At 48.7% G+C, this 16891-nt stretch overlaps 1 protein-coding gene across 1 annotated transcript; it reads left to right on the top strand.

Annotated features, from left to right (window-relative positions):
- The first annotated feature begins 4635 nt into the window (after positions 1-4635).
- On the top strand, positions 4636-5067 carry LOC109734891 (mitochondrial import inner membrane translocase subunit TIM17-1-like). The gene has a single exon (XM_020294070.1). The coding sequence runs from the start codon at positions 4636-4638 to the stop codon at positions 5065-5067; it is 432 nt and encodes a 143-aa protein (XP_020149659.1).
- Positions 5068-16891: the final 11824 nt, after the last annotated feature.

Here is a 16891-nt window from a genome sequence, read left to right as displayed (position 1 = left end):
CCAATCTATCAAACACCATAAGTTTCATGTCGAATGTGTTGTAGAAATATGTTCTTCCATAAATATGGTTTTAGTCCTTCATATTTTAGTATCGTTGTAAATTTATCCATTCACATATCACTCTGAGAAACATTTTTAATTGGGGGAAGGAAGAATGGAAGAAAAGAAGAGTGCTTTGACGTAAAAAAAAGAAGTCGTCAATATAGCCCGTTGCAACGCACGGGCGTTCTACTAGGAGATGCAAGTGAAGTGGAATAATGAAAATACATTGCATCAAGTACATTTTTCGATTGTTACTGTAATTTTTTTCTATACATGTGAAATTGGAAGTGCACTATGCTTATGTATGCAATCAAAAAAAAAAATTAAAAGGCCCGTGGCAACGCATGGGCATTGTACTAGGGAAATAAGACGAGTAGACATGCAGACTAAGCTCCAAATCCAAGGGATTTTGGTAGTACATGCCATGTTTACGCTCACTGTTGAATAGTCTGTATATAACTATTTATGCAATACTTGGACCATAGGAGCAATTCATTCTGTATATTTTGCTGGGGATTGTGCCTTGCAGTCAATTTATAGAAGGGTAAGATGTATCGCAATATCTTTGACTTGCATTCTCTGATGTCAAGTAAGAAAATATAATATATACTCTTTGAATTATCTTTTCTTTTTTTTGATGTCTCTATCTTACTTCTATAATCCAATTGGCATTCGCTAGAGTTTCTGTTGATGAAACATTTGTTTTGTGATGTGAGGAGGTTCTGTTTGTGACTTTGCAATCAATATTCGTAGATACGGTTCGTAGATCATGATATCTGCACAATCTCAATCTACTTCCTGTGACCATATATTGTATTAATGGGTTGTGTCAGGGTTATTTTATCAACTACTGGGTTGTTGATCTACATTACGGTTTAATTCTTACACGAATTAATGTTGACTCGATTCTCTGTAGTAGGTTGAGAGGCTTCTCCTCTCATGATTTACTCTGATTAGTTTGCCTGGCTCCATGCTCCTCATGATTTCTTTGAATTTTTCTGTAGGAGCTCGGTCAAAAATCACCTAAGGAAAATATGTCGTTCTTCTCTACAAGGGTTGCATGTGGAATTTGAGGAGAATCTGTGCAACAGCATCCGACTCCTTGATGTTGCTCTGATCATATTGTGTAAATATATTTCTAATAAAGCAATCGCCCGATGGTGTACATGTTGTAAATAACAAGATGTAATCATCAAGTGTGAGAGATGGCAACATCATGATGGGATGGTATGTACTGTTGTGCTCATCAATAGAGTTAGATCACTTTTCTGTCTGAGAGTCGATTTTTGTGTGCGTTAGATGGATTGACAAGTACCAAAGATTGATGCCAAGCAGAACTAAAACCTTTCCATGGATTACCTTCGGTCCCGCATTCCAATCAACAACATTGGGCCGAGCGAGCGCGCGGGTGGCGCAAGAGGCAATGGGCAGCCGGTGGAGACTGAGTGGTGAGCGGCGGTGGCGAGGTCGAGCAGTTGGCACCAGCGGCGAGTAGGCAATTACCGTGACGGGCGAGCGGACGGGGCGTGTAGGTGTCACGATTGCATCACAATTGGAATAAAGTAAACAATGCATACATGTGGCTATTGACTGATTTTGTGTGTTGTGTGCTTGTGTTAATAGCCAGCCAAATCAATCAGCCAAGGGCCATTATGTACGTGAGTGTGTTAACAGTGGGTATATCTGAAGATTATTTCTCAACTCGGCATGTGGGTAGAGACTAAAAAGATGATGCCATGGTAGCATGGCAGACCTGGCAAGTGCCACGAACATCATGATATTCTTCCTTTTCTTAATTTCTTGATTTAAAAATTAATTTGCTCTGCGTGTATAGGAACATAGCAGTCGGGCAAACGACACTTTGGCATCTTGATCTATCAAGGGAATTTTTTTTTACTTTAGAAAATCTGGGTTCAGATTGGTCTGTTGAGTTATGGCTGGCTGATCGGAATAATTTTTCTATTTAAAAAATGTAGCCAATAGCATTTCATTAGAGATTGGTCTGTTGAGTTATGGCTGGCTGATCGGAATAATTTTTCTATTTAAAAATGTAGCAAATAGCATTTGATTAGAGATGGCTTTGCAGCAAATTGCAAATCACGCAAACCAAGCCATCGTCGCCTCGTCGCTCTCGCCGGGAGCGACAACAACCGCCGGTCTCTTCTTCGCCTTCTTAGCCGGCATCTCCTCCATCCGGATGCCCTGCGGCACGAGCCACTCCGCCACCGCATGGGACTCGACCTCCAGGAAGTTTAGATCCGTCTTCGGCCGTCCGGCACGCCACACCGCCACGTCGTAGGCACGAGCAGCCTCATCGGCCGTGGGATACGTGCCGAGCCACCAATGCTGCCCGGCATCGGAGAACTCCAGTCCGAAGGTCCCGGAGGGCTTCGCCCTCATGCCGAAGAAACCGGACTTTCCCTTCGGCGTCTTCTTCGGCGCCATCGGGGAGCGGGCGGCGGCCGAGCGGGGAGCGGGGCGGCGATGTGCGGCGCGGGGCGGAGGCGGACGGAGCAGGGCGGCGGCGTGCGGCACGGGGCGGAAGCGGACGGAGCGGGGCGGCGGACGGACCGGAGAGGAGGCGAACGGAGCAGGGCCGGAGAGGAGGCAGACGGAGCGGGGCCGGGCGGAGGATGGACCGGAGGCGGAGGCGGCCGGAGAGGAGGCGGGCGGGGTCGGGGCGGCCGGAGCGGAGGCGAACGCGATGGGGCAGCGCGGCGGTAGGCGGCGGCCTAGGTAATCAGTGATGGGGATGTGGATCTACGACGGGGCGAGACCTTAGAAAGTTAACATGTAACTCTTGCAAACTATTTCAAAAGCCTGTGGCAACGCACGAGCAGTCTACTAATCAGTCTATAGTGATTTTGTTTGCCCCCCCCCCCCCCCCCCCCAGCTCCATCGCACGGCCACCGTTGCCTCGAAACTACCACCACCCACCTTCTGCAACCCATCGCATGGGTGCAGGCCACATCATTGCCTTGCACCCCTGAAAAAAGTTTAAATTAAACCTTAAATTTGTATTCGAAGTTCGGATTGAACCCTTACCTTGAAATTCCTAAACTGGCACCCTGTCATTTCTACTCCCAGTCGACCATAACCATTTTTTTTCTCAAAAAGCTTTGTTGGGGCTCCAGGATTGCTTTTGTTGCACAAGCACGAGTGGAGATCTATAAAGGTTCCTCTCTCTCAACTATGGTGGTAACTGGCAGAATTCGAATTAAAAGGGAAAATGTAGGGGGGAGAGAGAGAGGTCGTCTTTCTCCTCACGTCATCGAGTGCCTGCCAACTAGCCATTTCTCCAGCCTACCCAGGGCAGAACTATAATGTTGGGACGGGCCCAATTGACCGCGATGACCTTGACCCGAGCCCTTGTATATGCGCCTGGGCCTTTCCAAAGAAAACAAATAAAAAACTAATCTAAGTTAGAACCCACCACGATCACCTAAAGTTCCTATTTCATGCCTCGTGGAATAGTAGCTTCTTCCTACAAAACATGGACCCCTCCCGCTAATTGGCCGACCGATGTAGGGGGGTCGTTTTCCCAATTTTGGGAAGATTCTGTCTAGCTTTTTTTTCTTTTTCTTTTGTCTACGTATCTTCTTTGCTGGTTTTTTATTTTCTTTTTCCTTTTTCCTTGGCAAGTTTTCAATTTTTTTGATTCATGACATTTATCAAAATTTGTGAACACTTTTAAAATATAGTATTTTAAAATTCACGAATATTTTTTAAATCTATTGACCTTTTAAATATTTATGAATGATTTTTAAATTCATGAACATTTATTTAGATTTGTGATCAATTTTAAATTCATGATTTTTTAAAACATTGCATTTTTTCAAATTCATGATTTTTTTATTCTCACGAACATTTTTTAAAATTTTGATTCATGAATTGTTTGAAAAAAACCAATCTTTTTATACTCTTGAACAATGTTTGGAAGACATATTCTTGAACAATCTTATGGTCCGGAGGTATGCCAGCAGCAGAGGATTGGCGAATAGAGGAGCAGAACTGGCTGTTTCCAAAAAAAAAAGAGAACTGGCTGAGCAGAAAACCTGCTTTTCGTGTGGAATTGAACACTCAATAGCGACCAATTTCCCCAGTCTCGAGAGCTCAATGTGCCTGTCCGTAAATTTTAAGTCCGTGAATATTTTTTGAACTTTTGAACTTTTTGGACCAATAATACTATTCTAAATTCATAAAAAATTGAATTCATTAATTTTTAATCTATAAAAATATGGTAATTCTTTTTGTCTTCAGAAGGGAGCGGAAAACCGGTATTTGATGTGGAGGTGAGCACTCAGCAGCGACCGATTTTGCCCGTCGAAGCCAGTCGTGAGAGCTAAATGGGCTGGCCCATCTACCACCGTACCCTATGCAAACTTTTCGTCTAAAAAAACTAAGGTGTGCAAACGTTGGAGAATCGGTGTCTTGGAGCAGACGTGAGAGGCGAGGAGTCCAACACCATGACTGCCAACTTGTAACTCAACCCAACCGAGTTATAATACTCCCGAGATATCCCGTCGTCGCCAAGTTATCACTCAAGCCGCAGGCCACCACCGCCACGCCACTTCCGCACACCGCCGGAAACCGATGGAGCAGGGCACGACGACGGCGCCGACGCCGCTACCGGAACTCGCCAAGGAGACAGGCAATTGCATCGCCGTTGTCGCCGCTGGAGGCTCCGCCTTCTACTTCCTCAAGGGCCTGCGCAACTCCCCCACAGGTGGCCGCCTAGCCGGCGCCGCCCAGGCGGTCCGCGCAAACGCGCCGCGAATCGGCGGCTGGGGGGTCTGGCTCGGCGCCCAGGCAGCAATTGACAGCGCCCTGGAGCGCGTGAACAAGGACGACCGCTTCAACACCATGATCTCATATGGCGCCGCCAGCGTCCTCGTCTCCGTGCTCCGGGGGCCACGCGCCGCCGCCTTCTCCGGGATCAAGGGCGCCGTCTTCGGTGGGCTCGTAGAGATCGCTATACGCGGCCTTAAACGCTTCGAGGCCGACCTACCGGAACCGGAGAAGTGATCAATGGTGCCCTGAGGGTTTTTCCGGCTGCCTTTCCGATCGAGCTTGCCTATTGAACTTTTTGTTACTGCTTGTACTCTGAAAGTCTGAATGTTACTAAAATCTAGGCGCTGTACGTAATTTTTGTTAGTACGCATTACTACATACATGGATCGTTCTTTGTTTCTTGAGCTGTTGTTCCCGTTGTTCTACTCGTGACTCTCATCAGTCAAGATGCGAGTGCGATCATCGTATAATCTAGAGCCCAACGAGGAGATGATGTAGGAGCTCGGCGGCATCATCTCCAGTCTCCACCGTACTCCTCAGCATCGAAGCCTTCTTTGAACTTCCATGGAATTATTAGAATTGACTATGCGGATCACTGATATTCATCGGTCAATTCTTCCTCCATGTTCCTAAAAAAGTTCACGTCCAGATCAGTTGTCGTTCTTGGCATATATAGTTATACACGATCCACACCGGATGCAAATATTGGCCCAAAGCCATCGTTCTAGTTGTTTGGCGCACGGAAGAAGTGGCCGTACAAACCGTCAGGCCGGGCATCAGCATGTGCACACAGCCACACATGCATGATCTACACACCGCACAATCGGCAAAAACTAGCACATCGATGTCGAGGGCATCTGCCAAACGCAGTTCCCTAATGGCTTTGAGAAGGTCTGCCGGCAACTTCAGCCGGCAGTCGTGCCAATGTTTCTACTATGAGACTCTTAACATGTCACATCTGAACTTTGGTGTCATTACCCTGATCCTTGGTTGAGGCAACGGATATTCGACACTTTAGACCGATCACAGTGATTAAAGTGATCTAGCGGATTCTTTCGAAGGTGTGTGTGGCTCGGTTTGCCCCGGTGGTGGAACACCTTTCTCGCCCCTATCAGTCCACTTTTCTAAAAGGTCGTCATATTCATGGTGGGATCCACAGAAAAAAAACCCTGATGGGATTCTGGCTCTTCATGAGATTTGGTCACGAGGTTACATCAAGGCGTATTCCTTAAGTTAGACTTCGAAAAGCCATACAATCACATTAATGAATCCTTCCTTCGTTTAGTTTTTTAGCGGAGGGGGTTTGAGGAAGGCTGGTGCTCGTGGATCATGAAGTTGATTCGGAGCAACATCATCATGATTAACATTAATGGGGAGGTAGCCCCCCCCTCTTTAGGTATTCTCGTGGGTTGAGGCAGAGGGATCCTATTTCCCCACTCATCTTTAACCTCGTAGTCGATGCCCTTGCAGCCATCTTGGATAAGGCAAGGATGGCCGACCACCTCTTTGGGGTGGTTGTGCATCTTATCTATGGAGGTGGTGTCACACACCTGCAATATGCGGATGATACCATGATTATGGCCGAGGGGTCGGAATTTGACATCACCAATCTCAAGTTCATTCTTCTCTGTTTCGAGCCCCTGTCTAGTCTTAAGATCAACTTCGGCAAGAGTGAAGTTGTGGTTTTAGGCTAATCAGATGACAATCAGCAGTGGATCGCGGGCAACTTGAATTCCATGTTGTCCTCCTTCCCCATTTCGTACTTAGGGATGTCATTGTCTGATTCGAGCGTACCCTTGAGTGAGTTCGACCCGCTTATAAGTCGGGTTGCATCTAGAACGAAGCCATGATGGTGCGCCCCTTTTACATCCAGGGGAGGTAAGACCGTTCCTATTGATTCTTATCTATCTAGTCTCCCCATATATATGATGGGATTGTATATATATATCTTGCCAGAAGGGGTACATAGCTCTTTCGATAAAGACCTTTCCCGCTTCTTTTAGCAGGCGACAGATGACCGACAATAATACCATATGGTCAAGTGGGGGTTGACATCTGCATGCCCAAGGAGCTAGGACGGCTAGGAACTCTTGCGTCCGGTCGCATGAAACTGGCCTTTATATGTTGTGGTAGGTCTTATGGTTCCTCCTTAGATCCATTCCGAACGACGTGACATTAATGACGTCATCGGTGAATAAATTTCCTTCATATCTCTCATCCAAGAGGTGGTTCTGTCGGCTCTCGCTATTTGATTTGGGAGGAAGTGTCTACGCTTGGGTTCTTTAGATCTAGAAGGATGGTTCATATGTCTTCGTGTTGGCATCAGAGGTAATGTTCCACTTCTTCATTCTCTTTTTGCGGTGGTGGACTCGTGGTGTTGCGGGCAACCAACGGTTTTTATGATGGAAGGCTTGCCCTTGGGGTTTGGAAGGATGTTCCCATTTGCAGCAACAACGTGGTTGTGGTTTCTTTTTCTCCCATTCGATGTCTTCATGACACCACATATTATACACCGTTGTTGCAAAATTGTTGCTTCTTTTCTGGGTCTTTGTCCACATGGAACTTAGCACGTCAATATCCTGGCTGTTGTTACCATGCCAGGCCGGCTTCGGCCATAGAACAACAACGGTTATGTGCCTTTAGGCCCAGGTTGGAGATTGAGTCTGTTTCGCTTCCCGAGAACTGGTGTGTAATTTCCTTGTTTTCTGGAGTTTCCTGCATACCTTTGAAAGTTTTATTAAATATAAATGGACAATGTTTAAATTCAGCCGGTTGATTTCTTTAAGAAATCAACCACTTCCAATAGAGGACACGTGCGCAGCGGGTCCAGCGCGTAACTCTCCACCTTATCGTACCGAGAAGCTTCGCCCAGCCACTGGTCGTCTTTCCCGAGCGCTCTGTTCTTCCCCTTCTCTCTCTCACAGATCTCTTTCTCTCAAGATCCAGATGGGTGAGCAGGCACTAACGCTGTCCGTCACCACTTCTGCAACCTTGCTCCTCCTCTCCTCCTCCACCTGCCACTCACCACCGATGCTTAAATCTCGCCGGGGCGGCGGAGCTCATGGTGCTACAAATCGGCGTCCGGGCGCGACACACTCGTGGTGCTGCGACCCCGCACATCTCGCTGACGTGCGAGGGATGGTGCTATGTAACGCTACTTCACCAGGAGGTCGTCGTGCTGCTAGCCGGCACGAGCTGCTCCATGGGGCGAGCGAAGGCCAATGGCGACACCCCTATTTTCTAACATCCCCCGGCGCTGCGATGAAGCTTTTGTGATGGTCGGCTGGTGCCGTGATGGAGCACCACTGGGTCGCGCGGTGCTGTGCTCGAGCTGAAAGTGGAGCATCATCGCGCCGCGCCAGGCAGCCAACCTTATACATATTATACATAGAAGTTTATCAGTAGCGTGTGTTTTGGCGTCCACGCTACTAATAATTACCAGTAGCGTGCGTTAAAAACAGCGCTACTGGTACCACTTAGTAGCAGCGTTGGTTTCTAGAGAGCATGCTACTGGTATGTTAGCCACACCACACCCCCCGGCCAAAACATAGTAGCAACGTTTGTACCCTAACAAGCGCTACTGTTAATAAAATAGCAGTAGCGCCGGTCAACAAAGAGCGCTACTGCTACTTCTTCTATGTGTAATATTTTACCAGTAGCGTGTTTTTTGGGCAAGCGCTATAGCTAGTTTTATGTACCAGTAGATATTTTGGCTGGCACACATAGCAGTAGCGCGCTTTGGTGCCCAGCGCTACTGCTAAGGTCGCCAGCCAAAATATCTGCCACCTTCCCCCCTCTTCTTCCTCCCCCTTTCTTTCTCCCCCCTCCCTCTTGCACCTGCTTGTTCTTCAATGCTTCCCCCTCTTCTTTGCCCCTCCTCCCCCCTCCATTAATGCCCTCCCTCCTTTCTCTTCCTTGTTTTTGCCCCTCCTCCCCTTCTCTTCTTTGCCCCTCCACCACCCCCTCCATTAATGCCCTCCCTCCTTCCTCTTCCTTTCTTTTGCCCCTTCTCCCCTTCTCTTCTTTGCCCCTCCACCACCCCCTCCATTAATGCCCTCCCTCCTCCCTCTCATAGCTCTCTCTCCTTAGCTAGTTGGAGCTATATTTATTATGTTGGTACCTCACTATCTAGAGCTACTATCTAATTATAAGAAGGTGCTCGAATCCCTCTCGACAAATAGGTGAGCAAAAAAAGAGTTGTGCAAGAATGGAGATATGTGTGTTTGCGATTAGGACCGAAACTATGTGCGATATGAATATACCGAATTGTGTGTGGCATGTGAGTGACATGAGTTGCCTATGTTTTGCCGAAATGTCGATTCAATTCCGTTTCGGCGAATTTCGGGCATGCAAACTCAATATGTCCTATGTTTAGGGAAGGTCATGCCGAATTTTTGTATGAATTTGATCCATGCATGCATATATACGTGGTTATAATATTTGCTTCGCGCGCAGGTGATCATGAAGGTCAATGGAAGGATGGTGGAAAGATACTGCCAATCCGCTATGGATGACATGTATGAAAAAAGACTGAAGGATGTTTTATGTCCGTGTTGAAAATGCAAAGGAAGAGTCAGGCTCGACCCCTTTCAGGGTGGTAAATTCAAGGCGCACCTGCTCATGCATGGTTTCATGCATGTCCATACTCAGTGGATAAGTGAAGATGATGATGATGATGATGATGGTGATGATGATGATGATGATGAGGACGTCGACGGGGCAGGAAATAATGACATGGGGCCACCAGATGAAGAGATGACCGATTATGTGCCCGAAGAGGAAGACGGCCTCGGAAATGTCGATGGCGAAGAGGCAGTTCAAGGCGGAGAAGACGCGGCCACGCCGCCGTCTTCGTCGCTACTAAGTTCAGCCATGCGGGACCCGCATGTTCGAGACCTGCTTCGCAAGAAGACGACTAGCGACAAAGCTGCTTCTAGAGAGGAGGCCAAACTGGCGCAACTGGAGGTAGACTCGATGACTCCTTTGTATGATGGTTGCAATCCCGAGGTGACCCGCTTGAGTTTCACACTAGAACTTCTAAAGACGAAGGCAAAAAACAAATGGACAGATACAAGCCTGGATGATCTTCTGAAGTATCTAAAGAAGGTTCTTCCCGCGGGAAGCCTGTGTCCTACTAGTGTCGAGGAGGAAAAGAAAATCGTGTGCCCTCTTGATCTGCCACACATTAGATATCACACGTGCATCAATGATTGCATCATATATCGGAACGAGCACGTGGAAAAAACCGTCTGCCCAAAGTGCAATGCTTCACGATATAAAAAGGCCGGAAAGAAAGCTCCACAGAAAGTTGTATGGTACTTTCCGATCACTCCGCGTCTACAGCGGTATTTCGTAGATCCTAAGGAAGCAAAGCTTATGCGCTGGCACGCAGAGAGGGTGAAGCCAGATGACAGAGATGAGCCGAAGCTGAGACACCTCGCAGATGCTAGCCAGTGGAGAGCATTAAATGCTGAATTTGATTTTTTCGCAAATGATCCAAGGAACGTCGTGCTTGGCGCTAGTAGTGATGGCATGAATCCATTTGGCAACCAGAACACCAATCATAGCACATGGCCCGTGTTTGTATGGATGTACAACCTCCCCCCTGGTTGTGCATGAAGGAAAAATACATGCACATGGCTATGCTTATTCAAGGGCCGAGACAACCGGGAAATGATATAAATTTGTATCTCGGGTTACTGAAAGAGGAGCTACATACCTTATGGACAACGCCGGCCAAGACATGGGATGCAAGCAAAGGAGAGTATTTCTACATGAGAGCCGCGCTGATCACGACGGTGCAGGACTATCTCGGTTACGGCTATCTCTCCGGCCAGGTGTGCCACGGATATTGCGGATGCACGAGGTGCATGGATGATACATCTTCTCTGCAGCTATTGAAAGATGGCGGGTCTTCGAAAATCGTTTACATGGGGCATCGAAGATGGCTCGAGAAGGATGACCCATGGAGAAAGCGTGGAGATCTATTCAATGGTAAGCCTGAGCATCGAGGTCCTCCACGTAAGCACACCGGTGCAGAAATATATATGTTATTGAAGAACTGGGAAGAGTGCCCCTCGCCGGGAAAGACGAAGAAAAAGGTGCCGGAGCCCCTGCTGAAGGTATGGAAGACGAGATCTGTTTTCTCGGACTTGGAACACTGGCCCATGACATGCCTCATAGCCTTGATCAAATGCATATCACAAAAAATATCCTTGAGAGTTTGCTTGGAACATTGATGAACATGCCGGAGAGGACCAAGGATGGGCCGAAGGCAAGAAAAGACTTGGAATTTTTGAATATCAGGAAAGATCTCCAAATGCCCGGTAAAAGGTCGTCAGAGGAGACCGAGACGAAGACGGAAGATAGGGGCAAAAAAGTAAACAAGAAGGAAGAACAATATTGCCCCCCCTCTTGCTTCACCTTAGATCCGAAGGAGGTCGATCAATTGTTCAAGTGCCTTGCCGGAATCAAAGTTAGTTCCGGATACTGTGGGAAGATAAGCAGATATCTGGACACTAAGAAAAAAAGGTTCAGTGGGATGAAGTCTCACGACTGTCATGTGATGACACAGTTACTCCCGGTTGCACTTAGATGGATTATGGACACACATGTGCGTGAGACGCTTACTGACCTATGCCACTTTTTTGATGCTATCTCTGGAAAGTCGATTAGTGTGAAGCAACTCCATAGGCTACAGGAAGAGATTGTTGTCATACTGAATGAGCTAGAGATGTACTTCCCGCCCGTGTTCTTTGATGTCATGGTGCATCTATGTGTCCACATAGTGGACGGCATCATCGACCTAGGGCCGACATTCCTGCATAGCATGATGCCGTTCGAGAGGATGAATGGGGTCATCAAAGGATTTGTTCGTAACATGTCCCGTCCAGATGGAAGCATAGCCCAGGGATATTTGACCAAAGAGTGCATCTCTTTCTGTGAGAGTTATCTAGTAGGCACCGGAGACCATATTGTTGGTTTGCCTGTCAACAAGCACCGCGGAAGGCTCGAAGGCGAAGGTCACACCAACGGTCGTAGGGATGTGAATGTGTTACGCTTGGGCCGACAAAACGACCTTGACAGGGCAAACTTAGTAGTGTTACAACACCTAGATGTGCTAGAAGATTTTGTGACACTGCACAAAGAGACCATCGCAAAGAAGTATCGTGACCGTGGGGTGCACAGGACAGACGCTGAATGTCGTGGTTTTGTCACGACAGATGTCCTAGGGAAAGGACTTAGTCATGGAGCCATCGTTACGGGTTAGCTTAGAGGGGTTAAAGCGGACAAGGGACGCAGAGAGTTTATACTGGTTCGGCCCCTTGCGGTGAAGGTAAAGGCCTAATCCAGTTGTTGTGGACTTGCTATGGTTTCGATGACCAGGGAGCAAATACGCTTTGCTTGAGTCTAGAGTTGTTGTCTGTTGTTCTCAAACCGCCGCCGGGTCGTCCCCTTATATACATGGGTTGACGCCTGTCGGTTTACAGGGTCCCGAGGCCGGCTCATAAACGTGTCCGGCTCGGTCTCTGCTCTTTCTATCTTATAACACAAGTTTACATATCAATGTCGGTTTATCACTACAGATCTTAATCCGCCTTTGGGCCATGGGCTTACTTAAAGCGCCATCATCTTCGTCTTCATGGGCTTCAAGTATAATAATTCATTATGGGGATAACCCGGCCTCTCCGGGTCGGTTTACGCCCAGTAATAATATCCCCAACATTAGGCCCCAGATTGATTTGAACTGGTTCATGCCAATCCTCAATACTTAAGAAAATTTCTTCTTCAGCACCTTTGCATAATCTTGTAAACCGCTGTGACGTCACTTTCCAGGACCATGATAAATCGCCATGACATCATCTGTTATTAAAAACTGCGCATAACCCACCTTCATTAATGAGCCTCCGACAATCGAGGCAACAGAGCTGTCACATATCCCATTTTTCGGGCTCCTCGATTCTCGCGCCTGCCACTTATCCATTCACCTTATAAATAAGGCCGAGGGGTCCTTTTCACTTTCCCCCCCACCCCCGCGCCTCTTCGCATCGTCTTCTTCCTCGTGCCGACCAACCTTCGAGCTCTGCCGCCGCCGTCGATCTTCGCATCTGCCAAACAAGTCTATGAATGCAACTGGGTTCCTTCCCGGGTCACTGAAGATCAGTTAAACAGATGTGTCGCAACTGGCGCTTTAGCCAAGAAGGAGGTCATCCACTGGAGGGCCCCTGGTCCGGAAAATCCTCCTAAACCCAAGGACGGAGAGGTAGTAGTTTTTGTTGACCATCTGGGTCGAGGCTTTAGCCCTCCCGGTTCAAAATTCTTCCGAGATGTGCTTGCCAGTTTCCAGCTTCACCCTCAGGACATCGGTCCAAACTCTGTGTCCAACATCTGCCATTTCCAAGTCTTTTGTGAGGCTTATCTTCAGGAGGAACCACAGTTGAATTGTTTAGGGATTTCTTCCACTTAAACCGTCGCACAGAGTTCACAGATGGACCCAATACTGAACTTGGCGGAATGGCGGTTCAGAAAAGGAAGGAAGTCAGCTTCCCTCACGCCAAGCTTCATAGTCACCCCAAGGAGTGGAACCAGACTTGGTTTTATTGCAAAGACACATCTCCAACTGATGAAAACCCTTTGCCAGGTTACCGCCCTCATCGTCTTAGCAATACACATCCCTTTCCTCAGAGATTAACTGCAAAGGAAAGGGCCAACTATGCCCCACAACTGTCAAAGCTTAGAGCCTTCATGGCGAACGGTTTAACAGGTGTTGACTTTGCTCGTTGTTGGATAAGCTGGAGCATTCTGCCCTTAAGCCGGCGCCCTGGTTTGATGTGTGAATACACAGGGAGTTTGACCGATCCTCAACGACATATTAATATTCAGCTAATAGAGGCTGAAGTTACAGAGGCTGTCAAGAAAATGTTGAATGAACCGGAGGCCGTCTGCGGCCAGACCGGATTAAGTCCTTTCCGCACCTCCAACAAACCGCTAGCTGTAAGAATCATATGAATTCTTTGTTTTCAGCTTAATCCTTTAAGACATTCTCTCAAAATTTTCTTCATCTTTGCCAGGGTGATGATCCGTTCTGGAAGAAAAAACCACAGGATAAACCGGCAAAACCACAAGACAAACCGGCAAAGCCACTTCGCCCGAAGACCAAGGTTGTTAAAAAACCTGCCAAGAAAAGGACCACTGCGTCTTCCGAGCCAAATGCTGATGCCGATGTAGCTAATCCGGACTCAGAGGTAGAACTTGACTCTCTTGGTTCATTTTTTATACACCTCATTGACAATGACTATTATCAGGACGACGCTGAAGGCAGTCAAGCTGATGATGTAGAGGTAATCATTCTTTCCTCCGATTCAGATCCTCTGGCAACATCAAAAATCCGTCGAGCAAACCGGAAAGTAAAATTTTCTCACCCCTTGCTTACTTGAACCCAAACTTTCTTTTGAAGACGCAGCAACACGAAGCTCGCCGCACAACCCGGCACAGCGGCCAGGTAGTTACCTCCGCCGGTTTACCGAACACTCCGGTTCGGAAACGCCGATCAGAGGTCTCTTATACCCTTGACACTTCTTGCACCAAGGCGGGTTGTTTCCGGCAGCCTCTTAATCCGTCTGATTCGAATTATCAGGGAACACCTCACTCATCATCTGGCGAGTCAACAGCTACACAACTTCCTGCCCTCAACACAGTTCCTGGGTGAGTTATGCCTTAAACTGACTCTTAATACCTTATATTCACCTAATGTATTGACCTTTTATATTTGTTCTTTTCAGTGCCAAGCCTCGACCCAGCAAGAAGGCTCGGTTGAATAAACCGACTGACGATAATGTGGTTGTTGAACCGGAAAAGACTCCAGATCCGGAAGAAACCGATGCTGAGGCTATGCTTAATGATCCGCCGCCTCAAGACCATGACTTGTTTACTGAACAAGTAGAAATTGACACTGATGAGGACATAGACCTGGGGTAGGGTAATAGGCCTGACCTATACGTCCTACCTAAGGTCCTTGTCCTAGAAGCAAAGAAGTTCAAGAGTAAATAGAGGGGACCCAACAAAGGTGTCGAGTACAATCCACTCGACCTACCATTCACTCGGAGACCCCTCCTTATTTAGGTCACTCGACCACTAAACCACTCGACATGCAGAAGACCTAAAGCCACTCCGCGCAGCAACTGTCGGGCGTTTACTCATATACTTAATGATCATTTATAGCACTTTATTACGGACGTTACCTGTAATGCGCTCTCTTTATGTACATTGAACCCTGTGTAACGGAGGGGAGCTGGAGTCTTGGCGCCCTCTATATAAGCCACCCCCTCCTCTGGGACAAGGGTTCGCACCCCTGTAAACACACACATATATAATCCAGTCGACCGCCTCCGGGCTCCGAGACGTAGGGCTGTTACTTCTTCCGAGAAGGGCTTGAACTCATAAAACTCGTGTGTACAACTTCGCCATAGCTAGGATCTTGCCTCTCCATACATACCCCCTATTCTACTTTCATTCTTAGTACTACGACAGTTGGCGCCCACTGTGGGGCAGGTGTCTTAGCGACTTGTTGGAGAAGTTGCAATTTTTCAGATCCCCATCATCATGGTTTCCGGCGGAGGATTGGCCGAGGGCCGCGAGATCCGTCTCGGCGCGCTCGTGTTCGTCGCCGACTACTCCGCTTGGCTCCAAGAGGCTCCACTCGACGTCGACGCGCTCCCCGTCCGCGGGGCAACACACTTTCGTGCGTGCGTCCGCGGCATCCTTCTGCGGCAGCCGTCGACTCAGTATCGGTCGGCTCCTGTGGCGTCCTCGCTCCCTGCTGTTCGCCGGCGCAAGCGTTCTGGTCGATCGCGGCTCCAGCGGTGGGTGAGGCATGCGGTGCGCCGCCAGTCAGCCACCCCACAAGTCACGGCAATCGAGCACGACGAAACTCTCTACGGCCTGTTCGACTGGCTCCGTCGAGACGGCATCCGAGTGCGACAGCAGTGAACCCGCGGTGGAAGTCCTGATGGTCAATGGACCGCGCAGTCCTCCTGGCTTCCCCCGCGACGATGGTGGCGATGGCGGAGGCGATCGTCGCACGTCCACGAGGAGTACCGCCCCGAGCCCCTCTCTCCGGAGCAGAGGGAAGAGCTTCGTCGCCGTAACATGGATGCGCTTCATACTCCTATCGTTGGAGAAACCCCCGAGGCCCGGGCCTTGGACAAGGTGCGCCTGGCCAACTTGGCTGAGCGCACTCGACTGGAGAACCTCCAGCACGCACTCGACGAGCGTGCTCGGCAGCGGATTCCTGAATCCAGTCGACGACAGCTTTTTCTGCCTCCAACTCAGGTATACCGAACTCCGATTTAGAATCTCACAGCTGCAGCCCGAATAGCAGAGTCGATTCAGCCTTCCCAGTCAGAAGCTGGCAGAGGTTTAATGCAGATCCGGGTTTACTCCGGGCAGCGGGAGAGCAGAACACAGCAGTGTCTCAGTCGCTGAATAGGATTCATAGCAGATTTGTGATGGCAGACATAGTTGAGTCGGCTCACAGCCCAAGATCGCCTCCAAGGCATGAGGGACGTGGAGATCGGCGAGATCAGTACAGAAACCGTGAGCAGTATGATCACCGACTCGACCACAATGATCGTCGTCGAGTGCCCACGCTTCCCCCAAGGAGTGGGTCATACGTGCCTCGGCAGCATGATGACAGACGCCCTCACAGTGGTGGGCGAAGGATTCCAGTCGACCCCCGAGAGCCGGGCTTAGATGCGAGATCTATTCTCGTTCAGGGTCTGGTTGACAGGAACATAGCTCACAGAGAAGGTCATGACAGAGACTATCCGACTGGCAGCAGAGTGCATGTCTCAGGCCCAGAGTGTTTCAGTAGAGCCATCAGGACTGCAGTGATTCCTCCCAACTTCAGGTTGGCGACTGGAGTCAGCAAGTTCACTGGTGAGTCCAAGCCTGACACTTGGCTTGAGGACTATTGAGTGGCTGTTCATATTGGCGGCGGCAATGATGAAGTGGCCATGAAGCACCTTCCTCTGATGTTGGAGGGCTCGGCCAGAGCGTG

Source organism: Aegilops tauschii, chromosome 2 (genome assembly GCF_002575655.3).
Source record: "Aegilops tauschii subsp. strangulata cultivar AL8/78 chromosome 2, Aet v6.0, whole genome shotgun sequence".
NCBI classification, from domain to species: domain Eukaryota; kingdom Viridiplantae; phylum Streptophyta; class Magnoliopsida; order Poales; family Poaceae; genus Aegilops; species Aegilops tauschii.
This window is presented reverse-complemented; position numbering and strand designations above follow the sequence as displayed.